Source organism: Nothobranchius furzeri, chromosome 8 (genome assembly GCF_043380555.1).
Source record: "Nothobranchius furzeri strain GRZ-AD chromosome 8, NfurGRZ-RIMD1, whole genome shotgun sequence".
Lineage (NCBI taxonomy): Eukaryota > Metazoa > Chordata > Actinopteri > Cyprinodontiformes > Nothobranchiidae > Nothobranchius > Nothobranchius furzeri.
In genome coordinates, this window is record NC_091748.1 from 58621491 (window position 1) to 58635030 (window position 13540).

Below are 13540 nucleotides of genomic sequence, written 5' to 3' on the forward strand. Positions count from 1 at the left end.
CAGAAAGAATAAAGAGGAGAAATAACTGAATTTTGGCCTCTAAACATTTCCCTTTGAGGTCTTTGAGGACTACTTATGATTATGTTTATTTATTTGGCAGATGCTTTCATCTAAAGCGACTTACAATTTATAACCTGTAGGGCATGTTGTGATCTGTGGGGGAAACCGGAGTACCCGGAGGAAACCCACGTATGCATGGGGAGAACGCAACTCCACGCAGAAAGGCCACAGCCGAGTTTCGAACCTGCAACCTCCATGCTGCGAGGCAACAGTGCTAACAACTGCGCCACCATGCAGCCACTATTTAAACCTCCAGAAGCTCCTGAGTGAATGTGGTCAGTGTTCTGCACCTCACTCCAGATGGACTGTGTGAGCAAACGACTGAAACACCCCTAAGTGCAGAGATGTTACACAAAACATACGCATTTTCTGGATTTTGCTCTCATTCCTAGCAATGGCTCAATCGTTTGTTGATTCATTAGCAGGTAACAGAATAAAAGAGCTCACATCCAAAATCAAAATGATGCTTTGTTTACAAAACCCATCCCATCTTGTGCTGAGATAAACAAGCCCTCCTGCACGCATGTGATTAGCCAGCGAGCTAAACGGAGGTGGAGGTAAATCAGACTGACAGCTGCTTTATCACACACACACACACACACACACACACACACACACACACACACACACACACACACACACACACACACACACACACACACACACACTAGTAAGAAGCCTCACCAAAGACTCATTTGCTCTGACCATCTCTACAGCGGAGGACTCACTCAGGCAATAACAGGTAAGCCTTGTTTTCACACAACTTCAGTCTTGGTATCAAAGTAAATGACATTAACTGAATAACGTGATTAAAACTTAATTTCAATGACAAAGCACCTTTTTGTTTCACTATTTATTTAGTTCTCAAAAGAAGTGCCTTTGTAGTCTCAGAACACCTTTAAGAAGCGCTTTGTACAAAAGATGCCTAAGAAAAATTTAACTTTTTGTTAAAGTAAAACTTTTATGAAATAAAACAACTTTTCTTAACACTTTATGTATATTTTCTCTTTTTTTCATTAAAAACAAATCTATTAAAAATTAAAACCAGAAATAAATGTTTAAACAGTAATTATTCAGTCATCACTAATTGTTGGCAATTGCTGAGGCTCATGAGTATAGATGTACAATTTTCTTTTGTTTTATTGCCTCAAAGGGTGAGCGGACCTCCTGTCCCAGAGCCCCTGCTGTCCGGCCCGGATCTAATTAATCCTGCTGACCGAGACATCATGACTTCATTAGCGGGCTTTCGTACCCGAGACATCATGACTTCATTAGCGGGCTTTCGTACCCTCAGACTTTATCTACCTGAGCTGAAGATGAGCTTTTCCTTCAAAAAATCAGAATACAGTCGCATAAAGGTGAAAGCAGCAACCTGAGTGTGAAACGAGACTACTCCTCCTCACACTAGATCAAAGGATTAACCTCGCATATCCTCAGACCAGCTAACAGGATCGAAGCTGAACTCCAGGACTGATAAAGATCAAAAAATGGGGTCTGCTGTTTGTAAATGATACAGGAAGTTGCTACTGATGCCTGAAACAGTCTGATTTTCACCAACTTCTGATCTTGTTCTGTCTTTGTGTTTCAGAACGATGTCAGGACCAAGGCCCGTGGTGCTGAGCGGCCCGTCCGGAGCCGGGAAGAGCACTCTGCTCAAAAGGCTGATGAAGGATCACGAGGGTGTCTTCGGATTCAGCGTGTCACGTATGTTTGTGTGCCAGTTAAAGATTAGCTCCCAGAGCTACGTCCTGACCTGAGGTGGAACTGGGATATCTACTCTTCATTTTATTTGAAGCATCCTTTTAATGACCTCATCTTTTTCTCAGACACAACAAGAAACCCTCGGCCGGGAGAGGAGGACGGCAAAGGTACCGTAGTTCTGGCTCAACAGTTGATGTGTTGGTGAAGCTCTTTAGTGATTTCACAAGACGGCGGTGGAAGTTTTAGCCCCTTTAAACGGCTTTAGGATCACCTTGCTCTGTCACACTTCATTTAAGAATGGAATAAATACTTCCTTCCTGCCACACTTCTTACTCCTCAGTGAACTGCTCAAATGGTATTTTTCATCTTGTATAATTCCCTCTGTAAAGGGATAAACCTCTTTCTGTGCCTTTTTGCTCTCTCCGTAGGGCTGAACAAGCTCCCTATGCTTCTGGGGGCAGCTTTACTGCCCGTAGCAGACGTCTTTTCCTCTGGAGACTTAGAAATGTCAGCCACATTATCGTGTCAAAGTGAATCAGAAACCACAGATAAAGGTGATCTTGCGGTGACTCTCCATCACAGTAGTTTTTCTGACGACAGAGGGATGGGGGTTACTTTCATCGTCCTGGCACACGGTTACTGGGTCCGTGTGCCAAAACAGAGAGGACAAGCAAACTGGAGAATGCGGTCTAAAATCTTAGGAGTCAGTTTCAGACAGTCTACACTTTGGAGTAAAAAGCTTTTGAAAATAGCCCCTGTGAGACCTCGGTAGTGGTTCCCAGTTCTAGTGTCCCTGTTGTGTTGGCTGGGTGTTTACATCCAATCATTAGCAATAAACTCATCAAACCTTTACAGTGTCTTCCCAATCTTTTCAGACACTGCCCATGATTTCCATTCGGCTCTTTTTCATCTGTAAACTGAACCGAATTGGATTCTGTGCCTTCTACGTTTTAATGAGAGCCATTTTAAACATCATACTCCCTGTTTTTATTATTACACTTTCCCCTCAGACTGCTATTTCAGTCTGAGCCAGATTCCTTCATGTTTTCATGCTAACGATTGTTTGTGACTATTAGCGGCCACGTTAGTAACATGTCTGCTTCTGAACTTCTGTTGTTTTAGATCCCCAGAAGTGTTTGATGTTTGGAAGATATAGGCCGTTGGACCGGCTCCGAAGACAAAAATGTTTTAGTTACTTTTCACTAACGACATTTCTGAAAATATACCATGGCATACAATGTCTTTATTTCTGTTGTTAATACAGCAAAAACGTTGATAACCTCTTAAAAGGGAAATATTATGAGTAAAACGAAGCAAAAAACTTTCAGTGTGACGTCTATAGAACATGACAGTCTTGCATAAAGTGATTTCAGCAGTTCAAATCGTGACCTTTTAGTTCTTTCCAAAATGAGCTTTTTCAGGGCTTTTTCTTTAATAAAACTAGGTCAGATGGTCAAAATTAAACATTTTTAAAGTTATTTCACATTTAAAACTTACGTAACCTGCCTTTAAAGGCAAAGTTCACTGAGGACCTTTTTTAAAAATATGATCGGTCACTGAGTTTCACATGCAGGCTGAACATGAAAATGGTCTTCTACCCCTATTACCTGCTGCTGATTGAAAATAGACAGGGAAACACTCGGGTCAGAAAAGCTAGTCAGATCTGTCACGCTGGAAATTAGCATTCTTGAACTCCTCCAGTTTGGCTAGCAACGGGGAAGGGTGTTGTTGATTTAGCATCTAGTAGACAACAGCTACAGCTATAGCTAGCCATTAGCTTTAGCAGCTCCAGAACCCAGCAGAACCCCTTCTAGCTTGTGCTGTTTGTGGGGATAAAACATCAACATTGCAAAGCAAAAGGAGTCAGTAGTAGATTCACGTTGCTTTTAGCCAATCAGAGGCGAGATGTCCGAATATCAGTAAATAATAATAAGAGTAAGACTCCATCTCCTGCTGTTTTCCTACAGAGTTTGACTCACAATGCATTCATTTACACTAGATACCACTGCAAACGTGTTAAAAGAATGAGTGAACTTGGTAAGTAAATAAAACAAGCTGTTGTAGGTCACGCCCACCCACTCTTTGATTGGCTGGGTGTTTGGGAAAAAAACTAAAACAGTAAAAATGTGAAATTACTGTCACAGTCCTGCTTTCTCTACCAGGGCTATAGTTAAAGCATTGTCACATTCAAATTATTTAAATAACATGGATTGCATCCCATATGCACCCACACGTATTTGATCCAATGCTAATATAAATGCACACAAATCCCCAGTTGTGGTGTCACAATTGGGGACTTTATGAAATGGCTTGTTTTAGGGATAGAAATCCCAAACTTTGACAGAAAATGGATGGCATGTCTTCTCATTTAGAGTGTTTATAGATGCAATAAAGATCCACACTGCAGTGCAAAAAGATGTAAAAAGTCAGATTGGCATAATAAATCCCCTTTAACTCTCTCTGGCGGCTACATTTTATTACACTAAAATGTCTTTTTCTTTAACTTGATTTAGAGTCATGTTATTATAATGTGAGTTATTAAATTATTCGACAACTTTTGTGGGGGTTTTTCTCCCGTTTATTTTTTGGTATGTTGCATGTTTCAGATTACCACTTCACAACAAAAGAGGTTATGCAGGAAGGCATCGACAATGGAGAGTTCATCGAGAATGCTGAGTTTTCTGGAAACATGTATGGAACAAGGTATAACAATTATAACAGCCATTACATATTTGTGCAGGTAGTTGCATCTGTCTGTATTTTTTTCTGTACCACCACGCTAAATTAGACTCACTCATACCCAGTGTAGAGAAAATTCAGAAAAGTGCCTTGTGAGAAACAACCTTGAATCACAGGAATGTAGGAGATCTGCTAACAGATGGAGCTTTAACCTGTGAGTCAAAATGAGCAACACAGAAGAGCTTAGCATCCTGAGTCACGTTTAATCTCTGCTTCTTATTCTGAAGGTAACAGTCACCAAATCCAAGCTGCTCAGATCAATGCAGACATCCTCTTTCATCTGTTATTACCAAGAACAAAACCATCAAGCTCTCTTTGGGCATCTTTTTGCCATTTTAAAACTATCTATCTTTACTTATTTATTTTATAGTAAGTCTGCAGTGGAAGATGTACGTGCCAAGAACCTGATCTGCATCCTTGATGTGGACATTCAGGGAGTGAAGCGGATTAAAGAAACAGACCTGGACCCGATCTACATCTCCATCCAGCCTCCATCCTTGGAGATCCTGGTAGATTGCCACTTCTGAATTTTAGCTGTAAATGTGCAGAGTCGGATGAAAAATAACTAGAGTTGGATCTCGATTAAAAAAAGAATCCAATTAATCAGGGGCTTGCAATTAATCTTGATTAATCACATTTTAACTGCACGAGACAAGTTGCCCCCCAAGCAATTTTAAAAAATTAAATATAATGTTAGTGAGGCACAGATGACACACCCACACTTTAATGAGTACATTCCTGTAAATGCTGCTTGTATGCACCATCAGTATTTGCATCGTTCTGGTTGTGGTTGATCTCAGGAGAAACGTCTGAGAGACAGGCAGACGGAGACCGAGGAGAGCTTACAGAAACGGCTGGAGGCTGCTCGCATCGACATGGAGCTCAGTAAGTTTCTCCAATGTTTTATTAAAATATATTGCTATAGGAAAAATCTCCAAATTCCCACTCAGACTCTTGTCTGGATTGGGTGCTAACATGTTTACATATTGTTTTTAGGTAAAGAGCCTGGAGTGTTTGATGTGGTTATCATCAATGATGACTTAGAGAAAGCCTACAAGGAGTTGAAAGATATCCTTAATGATGTAAGTAAACCCAAAAAAACGAAAATATTTGGCTTTTTCAAATACTTTATAGAAGTTCACACATTTTGTCTCAACAGGAAATCCAAAAGGTTCAAGAAGCCAAGTAAGAAGGAAATGATGACTCACTTTTTTGCAACCTTTGAACACAAATGTGACCTGAACCCATCTGAAATAAATGCATCTGGAAAAACAGCCTTTTTATTTATTTCCCCATGTTTGTACAGACAGCTGGTTGTTCATTCTAGGACAGAGACAAATGCTGCTGTGCATTTGTTAAGGGTAAATGATCTGAAATCTGTTAAATCCAGAGAAATGAACAGCATAATTACTCCAGGAGAAATATATTTTCTAATTTGCCTGACCACTACAGAAATACAAATAGAGATTTTATAAATTTAGAAACAGACTGAGCCTCTAAGAGCCCGTTTCTGACTCCGGCATGCTGGATAATAAACACGAAACATTTCCATTAGTCAAAATAGCCATTTGGTTTAACGATTTCTATTGCAGCACTGACAAATCTACTCCATGCATTACCAAAATTTATCTTCAGGTCTAAAATGAAGAATTTGTGCATCTGAGAAGAAAAAGTAAACACTTCAGATCTCAAACTCAGACATAGAAATAAAAACGAGTTCAGTGACATAACATCTTTTCGTTTTTTTCACTCAACACACCACGAGCAGTTAAACAACCTGAGCAATCTAACATCTAATCTAATCTATGTCTATTAGTGTTTGCAAACTTAAAAATGATCATGTAAAGCATCAGAAACGTTCCTGAAATATATTTTCTTTCTTTGTTTTCAAGAATACCAAGAAAAAAATTCCAACTGTAAGACCAAAGATGGGCAGCAGAGAGAAGCACAGCAGTAAATCCTCATGGCAAACAATCATATTTCTGCACAACTGTTAGATGCAGTTTTATCCCTGATGTGTGTCAATAAGAATTAATCACACACAATTCAGCATGCGCACACTGAACCCCATTGAGAAACTTTTGCACGTTCAAAATCAGGGCAAACTATGATTTTATGAAGTGGATCTGGTGCTAGCGCTCTATAAAAATGAAACAGGAAACAGCTGACATGAAACATATTTTTTTCTTGCATCATCGCATCACTTAAAGAATGGGCCCTGCAGCTTTGTGCACACCTGATCTCGTTTCTCTTCTTTCTGCTTGAGGTAAGCTTTGAGCTTATCCGTGGAGAAACACACTTTGGAGTGCCGGGCTTTGTGTGGGCCGCGGTGAGCACAAAGCCACGGGTTCTGGAGACACTCTGCTGCAGTGGGTCTCCCCCTGTAAAGTGTTTAAAGACATCAGAGTCATGTCAGATTGCCCCTCGTGGTTTGTCCGTGGGAAAAGGAACATCATGCCTAAATACTGTCCTGACCAGGATTTGCTGTTCAGGCTGCTCTTCATGAAGTTCAAGGCTCCCTCGGACAGGCCCGGATAACAGCGTCCAAACTGGATCTTCCCTTTCTTTATGTTTCTGTCCTGTTCCCAGCTGAGCTCCGAATGAAACGGACTGTCAGCGCTCAACCTGGTGATGCAAAACGTAAAAATACACTTGTTCAAAGTGCTAACCATTCCTCAGAACAATGGTTAAAACGTTCTCCATGCAGCTTCTCTGTGCTTACATGATGAAGGAGAGAACTCCAACAGCCCAGATGTCAATCTCAGGCCCCACTCCCTGACCCTCCAGGATTTCTGGAGCTTTAGGAAGGACAATATAAACTGACAAAACAGACAGAAACGAGACATCATCCACAACACAGAAGTGTTCTTTCACCACCCTACCTAACACCTTCTATAAAGACAATGTATAAAATATAAATGAGTGAAAAGAAATTATGAGAAAATGGACTTGGGTTTGTTAGGTTAGGGTGCTAGGATCATCGGGATGGAGATGCAGTTAGGAGCAGTTATTTCCATCCACCATTCAATCCGTCCTCCATTAAAGAAAGTGTACCTTTTCCGCAGCGGTCTGTTGGAAGCCATGACAGTCACAGGTTAATTGTGTTAGAAAGATCTAGAATACGCAGAGATGAGCAAACATTAACTGCACTGCAACCTTTGCTGTCTGAGAGGCCGTGGATGTGCTCGACGTTGAGAGGCTGTCCGGGTACGAAGGACTGAGCTGAGCCAAAGTCCACAATCTTCAGGTGGTTGCAGTCGTCCACCAGCATGTTGTCAGACTTCAGGTCCAGGTGGATGACGCGGCGGCTGTGAAGGTAGTCCACCGCTCCCACGATCTGCAGCAGCAGCTCTGTGACGTGAGTCTCTGAGTACAGGTCTCTGTGGGCAAACACAGACACACTTATGGAAAATTCGGAGCTATGCGTGTGCATGTGCGTGTGTGCGTGTGTGTGAAGTTACCTCGCAGCCAGACAGTGGAGCAGCTCCTTGCCTGGGCAGAGCTCCTCCACTAACACCATGTAAGTGGGAGTGATGAAGGCGGCGTGCAGCAGAACCAGGTGGAGGTGGTGAAGCCTCCTCAGCAGCTGGTACTCTCGCAGCACCAGTTGTCTCTGCTCAGCCTGGTAAGGGGTGATCTTAGCAGCGAACACCTGACACGTCTCCACGTCCCTGCACAAGGTCACCACACTGAAACGACCCCTGAGTGACATAAAACACACCAGATGTGTAGAGTACAAGAGACACAAAATGATCTGAGGGGAGGTTGGTTCTAGCCAATGCATTCTCATATTTGTTACATATTCTGGCACAAAATATGCAAATTACATATATTATTAAAATTTTACTGATTATCAACATAAAATATTAATCCATAGGGGTTCAAATGAAGGCAACTGGACTTTTTTGGCTTCTTGAAGACGTTTCTCTTCCCATCTGAGGAGCTTTGTGAATTCTGACTGGAATATGGGAGGATCAAGTTTTGGGGCAGCAGTAGCTCAACCGGTAGAGCGGTTTGTCCGGTAATCGGAAGGTTGCAGGTTCGATCCCGGCTCCCGACAGAGAATTCTGGTTAACCCACCTTGCCTGCTGGTGGTGGTCGGAGGGACCGGTGGCGCCTGTGCTCGGCAGCCTCGCCTCTGTCAGCGCGCCCCAGGGCAGCTGTGGCTACACCGTAGCTCATCACCATCAATGTGTGAATGCGTGTGTGAATGGATGAATGATACACTCTAGTGTAAAGGGCTTTGGAGTCCTTACTCTGAGAGGCGCTATACAAGTGCGGGTCATTTATCATTTATTTATCATTAAGTTTATAGCTTGAGAGAGGAGTAACGGAAGCTATGTATGACAAATGGAAAAGACAAACATTAAACAGAGGAGGAGGCCTCAGGTTTCACCTTTACAGCATCTACAGTGCAGCTTTAAACCCAGTCCCAAAGCAGCTTCAGAGCAGGTCACACCCTCCACACAACAGTGAAAAGTGCTTTGGATTGTGAAAGGCGCTATACAAGTACAGGTTGTTAGTCATTTACGAAAAGCATCAATAAACAGAAAAAAATCCTTCTTAGAAGTTGCTTCTTGACATGATAAAAATGCCTCCAGATTAAAAATAATCCAAGCATCTTTGATGAACAGCTACCTGTTGATCTCAGAGAGAAAGCTGTAGTTCTTGTTTATTGTTTGACCTGCTGAACCGGCGACCTTTGACCCAAGCTGCTCGGTCTGGATAAGAGGAACACGGAGTTCTGAAACAACAACACGCATACGGACATAAAGTTTCTGCTGTTCACGAACACCCAACACAACATCAGTGCTCTCTGCTTAAATGAAATATGAATAAATAAAAGAGAGACAGTCGGGTTGTGCTTTTCCTGCCTTCTGGATGTGTTGCCATGACGATGGGAGCTGAAGGTTCGCTGAAAGGCCCCGCTCCGTTCTTGGCAACGCAGCCCACTCTGAACACATAAGTCGCTCCTTTGGCCGCGTTCTTCACCACATAACAGCTCTCCGCCAGCTCGTCTGACAGAACCGTCCACTCTCCACCTGAGAAAACACAGCAACCACTTCACATCCCTCGTCCTACGCTTTTAGAGTGCCATCAGGCAGCACTGATGCTGTCTGCTGCTGTCATCAGTTAAATATTTCAGTAAAACGTACAAAATCTAGATGGAAAAGTCTTGTTGATAATCAAACTAGAATCTACACACGTCTGGGCCGCTGGTGTGAACCTACCTTCTGTGCAGGACTGCACACAGTAAGTGACCGGGTCAGTGGACTGAACGGGCCTCCACACCAACAGAATTCCACCTCCATGTAACTGCAGCACCTCAGGCTTGCTGGGACGAACTGGTAGATGTGTGTCCAGCAACAAAAAAAAAAAATATATATATATATAGCCATAATGCATTTATAACATAAAATGTGACTGTGCTTTTGATACCCTTTGTCTTTTTGAATACTGGCATTTTAAAAGAGGCCAGGAGTTTGGAGCTTCTCCGTTTTGGACTCTCGAGGGCGCTGCTGCTCTCCCTCTCTAGTGGGCATGGAGCTGATCCTTTCACTATTGGCCCTAAAATTTAAAAACAACCAATCAGAAAGATGACATAAAATTAATCACAAATAAAAAGCTAATCCATGACTCACCTCCTTTACTCACATCCTCCTTACTGGAAGACCTGGAAAACAGTTTGGTCAGACTGGAAGCTGAAGCTCTCATCCTCTTCCTCAGAGATAGAGATGGTGTGTCAGGCTTCATGATCTCTCCCAGCGTAGGTCCTAACTCTGCATTATCCAGCTGGGAGTAGGAATGACCTGTCCAGGACTGCCGGCGGAAAATCTTCAGCAGTCCTAGTTGGGGCGATTTCCTTGGCGGCGGCCGGACTTCAAGGGCCGGAGCGGACGCGTGCCTTTGAAGTCCAGAGCTCTCCTTCTTGTCCCTGGATCTGGGAGGTCTTTCAGGAGCCTGCAAAGAGGAGAGGCTGGGACTGGGACTCGGTGTTACTGACGTCCCAGTCCGACCTCTGCTGCTTGTTGATAAATTGGGATTAGAGCGCGTGCGGTTACGTGGTGGAGCCTGAGGATATGAGCTTCTAGGTTTTATTTCATGAAATGAGCTAGGGGATGTTGAAATCAGAGGTTCACCCTCATAGTCATCACTTTCTCTACCACGATGAGCATGACTCAGCTCTTCAAAGGATCCAAGTCTACTCGATGACTCAGAGTCACCGTGCTCCAAAATAAAAGACTCTGCCAAAGATCCTTGGGAGCTGCCAAAGTTCTCCCCCTCTGTTTGCTGCTCGAACCCGGACCTCCTTCTGTCTCTTGCAAGGAAGTCAGAAGATCGAGGCAACCCACTGAGTGTTTGAGTGACTGTTGCCGCAGCAACAGAGCCTCTTCTTCTTGTGGTTTGCTGAGATGCTGGGACATCCAGTGAGTGTCTTCCTGCTGCCTCATCATCTGTGACATCTTCCTTCACACTATGAGAGTCCACCTCTTCACTTCTCTTTGTACCACAGAGTGAACTGGGAGATCGGCGACATGATTCATCCAGAGACCTGCTCCGTCTGTGAGGAGGTAGACTGGTTTGGAGGAGACCCACTCCACTATCAAAGGAGCAGGACTTCTGCATGGTGGGCTGGACGGATCCCCGTCTCTGTCCGCGGCTGCTCTCAGCTTCATCCTCCACGTACTCAATGAGAGGCTCATTGAGGCGTCCTGAGAAGCTCCTCCTCAAGGGTTTGCGGCCTCTCTCCTGCTTTTTTGCCTGGAATTTGTCTCTTAAAGTCATGTGTCTGGCGGACATTGGTGAAAGCTGTTGAGAGGAGTTGTAGAAGGTGCTTCGGATGAGGTTCCTTCGAGGGATGCGCCCTCCTTCGCTCCCAGAGCCGTCATCACCATCTGAGAAACACAAGGATGGATTGCTGTCCTTGCTGAAGCGGCGCTCCCTCTGAGGCGTCTGCTGGTCTGATGTTGATGAAGCGAGTGACTGCCTACTGACACTCCTCTCTATAACACTCCTCTTCTCCAACATCTCCCCAACCTCTTCCTCCTCTAATGTCCCTTCGTCATCCTCCTCTCTACCCAGGTGGTGTTTAGCAAGACTCTCAGGCATCTGTGCCCTTTCTGTTAGGGGATCATATTCTTCCTCTGTTTCCTCCTCCTCCTCAGTCTGGCTGCAGTGCTGAAAAAAGTCCCAGGAGTCTGCCTCGTCGTATTCGGACGAGGAACCACTGCTCAGGGATGTGCTGCTGTGCTCCTGAGGCTCACAGGGAACCGTCACTGAAGTTTCTCTGAGAGGAGCTTCGAGCAGCTCAGGAATGGGTCTCAAGGTCAACACCGAGCCGATGCAGGTCAACGAACGCTGGGGAGACGAGTGGATAAGCTGTTACATAAAAATCAGGCAAGAACTTTCCTGTCAGTGACTTTTGTTTCAACTGACCTGCCATTTTCTTTTAGAAATGAAGACTTTTAAAGTCTTTGTGTTGATCTTTTCACTGTCTTCTCCTGCGTGCTCATCCTGAAACAGTAATTATAAACCATGTGTCAGAGTCTTCAATACAGCAACCTTTGAAAAGAAGATGCAATGTTCTGCATGTCATTTCACCTGGAACCACTCGTGGCTCAGACACTCAAAGGCAGATGGTCTCTTCCTGTAAATAAAACATTTAAAAAATCTGAATTATACGTCCATCGGCTCAGCTGAAATCAAATCTTTCTCATATTTGATTTAAGGACTTTAGAAAGGGCTTTATTTTCAGTCAGAAACTGTTCTTTGAGGAAACTTTGTTGGGACTCACAATGGCCCAGGAGCCCTGATAAATGGCCAAATTCATCCAAGCTCCACAATATAAAGACTGAATATTTAATGAGCTGCAGTGTGTTACAATGGTGTGGACAGTTTGGACAAGCAGGGGAAAAAGTGACAAGGACACGGACCACAAGCTATGGATCCATCTGTTATTCTTTCATTCATAGTCTGGTTATTCCCAGTATCTACTGGCCCATACTGAGCTCTTAGGAATCTCCTACCATCTTTACGCAGATGACAGATGCTTATATTCAGCAACTAAGTAAATGTGGTGTAGTAGGACTGCTGCTGTACTCTGGATCAGGCTGAAGGACCAAGTGGAGGAAACTCTTGGCTTCAGGAGTCCTGCACATGATGTCTGGAGCATCCCAGTTAAGAGTTCCCTCTCCAACCCTCAGCAGCGTTGCACGGTCAGTCTCGCCAGCGAAAGGACATCGGCATACCAAGCTGTCACGATAAAGACAAAACATTGTCTGAAAAAGGTCATAATAAACGTTAACTCTCATTTTATTCATGCTATTCTTTTCAACATGAAGAGTTTTCAGGTTATTTTCAAAATACACTGCTACATACCACAGGTATGCGATAACACCCACGGCCCTGATGGAGAAAATAGAATAAATCTGTTTATTATTTAAATATCAGTCAAGAAAAATGTTAATACTTAAGTCTTATCAAATCCAGGAGTCAGATAAAAAGTCAGTCTCACCAAATGTCAGTGGCCACAGTGACGGGCTCTTGGTGAACGATCTCTGGCGCAACAAACTCAGGTGTACCAGTCACACTGTACTGGTGTCGGGACGTGTCTATTTCCTGGCAGAAACCAAAATCGCAGAGTTTGATCTCATCTCTTGGTGGATACACCATCAAAATATTATCCGGCTGAAGAGAGACGAAAAGGAAAATAGTCAACAGGGACACATATGTAAGTGGCAACAATAGCATAGCATAGCATAGTTTATTTATATAGCACATTTAAAACACAGCATGGGAGCTGCCCAAAGTGCTGCACAGGCTAAAACAAAACACAACCATTCGAAAGAACTAAAACAGAGGATAAAAATCCCAATAAAGGAGTTATTGTTGTGGAAATCTCACTTTGATGTCCAGATGCAGGATGTTCATGCTGTGGATGTGACCGACCCCCTCTAGAATTTGCTGGACATACAACTGCACCTAAAAGTAGAAATATCAGGATTTTATTTGAACAAAAGCACTACACATGTGTAAGATT

The 13540-nt window shown here is 43.4% G+C and overlaps 2 protein-coding genes across 11 annotated transcripts in view; one reads left to right on the forward strand and one right to left on the reverse strand.

The window, feature by feature from the left end:
* The first annotated feature begins 724 nt into the window (after positions 1 to 724).
* On the forward strand, positions 725 to 6268 carry guk1b (guanylate kinase 1b). Of its 4 annotated transcripts, XM_015970553.3 has the most exons (9): positions 725 to 802; positions 1649 to 1764; positions 1887 to 1928; positions 2190 to 2315; positions 4368 to 4464; positions 4871 to 5009; positions 5301 to 5385; positions 5497 to 5582; positions 5660 to 5774. In XM_015970553.3, exons 2-9 carry the CDS (start codon positions 1653 to 1655, stop codon positions 5687 to 5689), a joined length of 717 nt encoding a protein of 238 aa, XP_015826039.1. In that variant the 5' UTR covers positions 725 to 802; positions 1649 to 1652; the 3' UTR covers positions 5690 to 5774. The 4 variants fall into 4 exon arrangements, with proteins under 4 accessions (XP_015826039.1, XP_054608326.1, XP_015826040.1 ...); XM_054752351.2 differs by having other exon boundaries at positions 5497 to 6268; XM_015970554.3 differs by lacking the exon at positions 2190 to 2315.
* Positions 6269 to 6423: 155 nt separating this feature from the next.
* Positions 6424 to 13540, reverse strand: part of obscna (obscurin, cytoskeletal calmodulin and titin-interacting RhoGEF a) — a 64786-nt gene continuing 57669 nt past the window's right edge. For 4 of the 7 annotated variants that reach the window (XM_054752345.2, XM_054752343.2, XM_054752344.2 and 1 more), the window contains 17 exons: positions 13405 to 13482; positions 13016 to 13188; positions 12880 to 12906; positions 12601 to 12753; positions 12103 to 12148; positions 11938 to 12015; positions 10143 to 11859; positions 9940 to 10068; positions 9732 to 9845; positions 9375 to 9542; positions 9139 to 9244; positions 7962 to 8201; positions 7657 to 7880; positions 7555 to 7569; positions 7223 to 7319; positions 6976 to 7125; positions 6424 to 6881 (listed from right to left, as the gene is read on the reverse strand). In XM_054752345.2, coding sequence (XP_054608320.2) covers positions 6701 to 6881; positions 6976 to 7125; positions 7223 to 7319; positions 7555 to 7569; positions 7657 to 7880; positions 7962 to 8201; positions 9139 to 9244; positions 9375 to 9542; positions 9732 to 9845; positions 9940 to 10068; positions 10143 to 11859; positions 11938 to 12015; positions 12103 to 12148; positions 12601 to 12753; positions 12880 to 12906; positions 13016 to 13188; positions 13405 to 13482 — 3696 coding nt within the window. In that variant the 3' untranslated portion in view covers positions 6424 to 6700. The remainder of the gene's footprint in view (positions 6882 to 6975; positions 7126 to 7222; positions 7320 to 7554; positions 7570 to 7656; positions 7881 to 7961; positions 8202 to 9138; positions 9245 to 9374; positions 9543 to 9731; positions 9846 to 9939; positions 10069 to 10142; positions 11860 to 11937; positions 12016 to 12102; positions 12149 to 12600; positions 12754 to 12879; positions 12907 to 13015; positions 13189 to 13404; positions 13483 to 13540) is intronic. The other 3 variants (XM_070554168.1, XM_070554169.1, XM_070554167.1) reach the window with 3 other exon arrangements.

Excerpts from the sequence above, each read along its gene's own strand:
- guk1b (XM_054752351.2), top strand. The coding sequence starts at position 1,653 with ATGTCAGGACCAAGGCCCGTGGTGCTGAGCGGCCCGTCCGGAGCCGGG. Across the intron at positions 1,929-2,189 it reads GGGAGAGGAGGACGGCAAAG|GGCTGAACAAGCTCCCTATG; the intron begins GTACCGTAGTTC and ends CTCTCTCCGTAG. Across the intron at positions 4,465-4,870 it reads GGAAACATGTATGGAACAAG|TAAGTCTGCAGTGGAAGATG; the intron begins GTATAACAATTA and ends TTTATTTTATAG.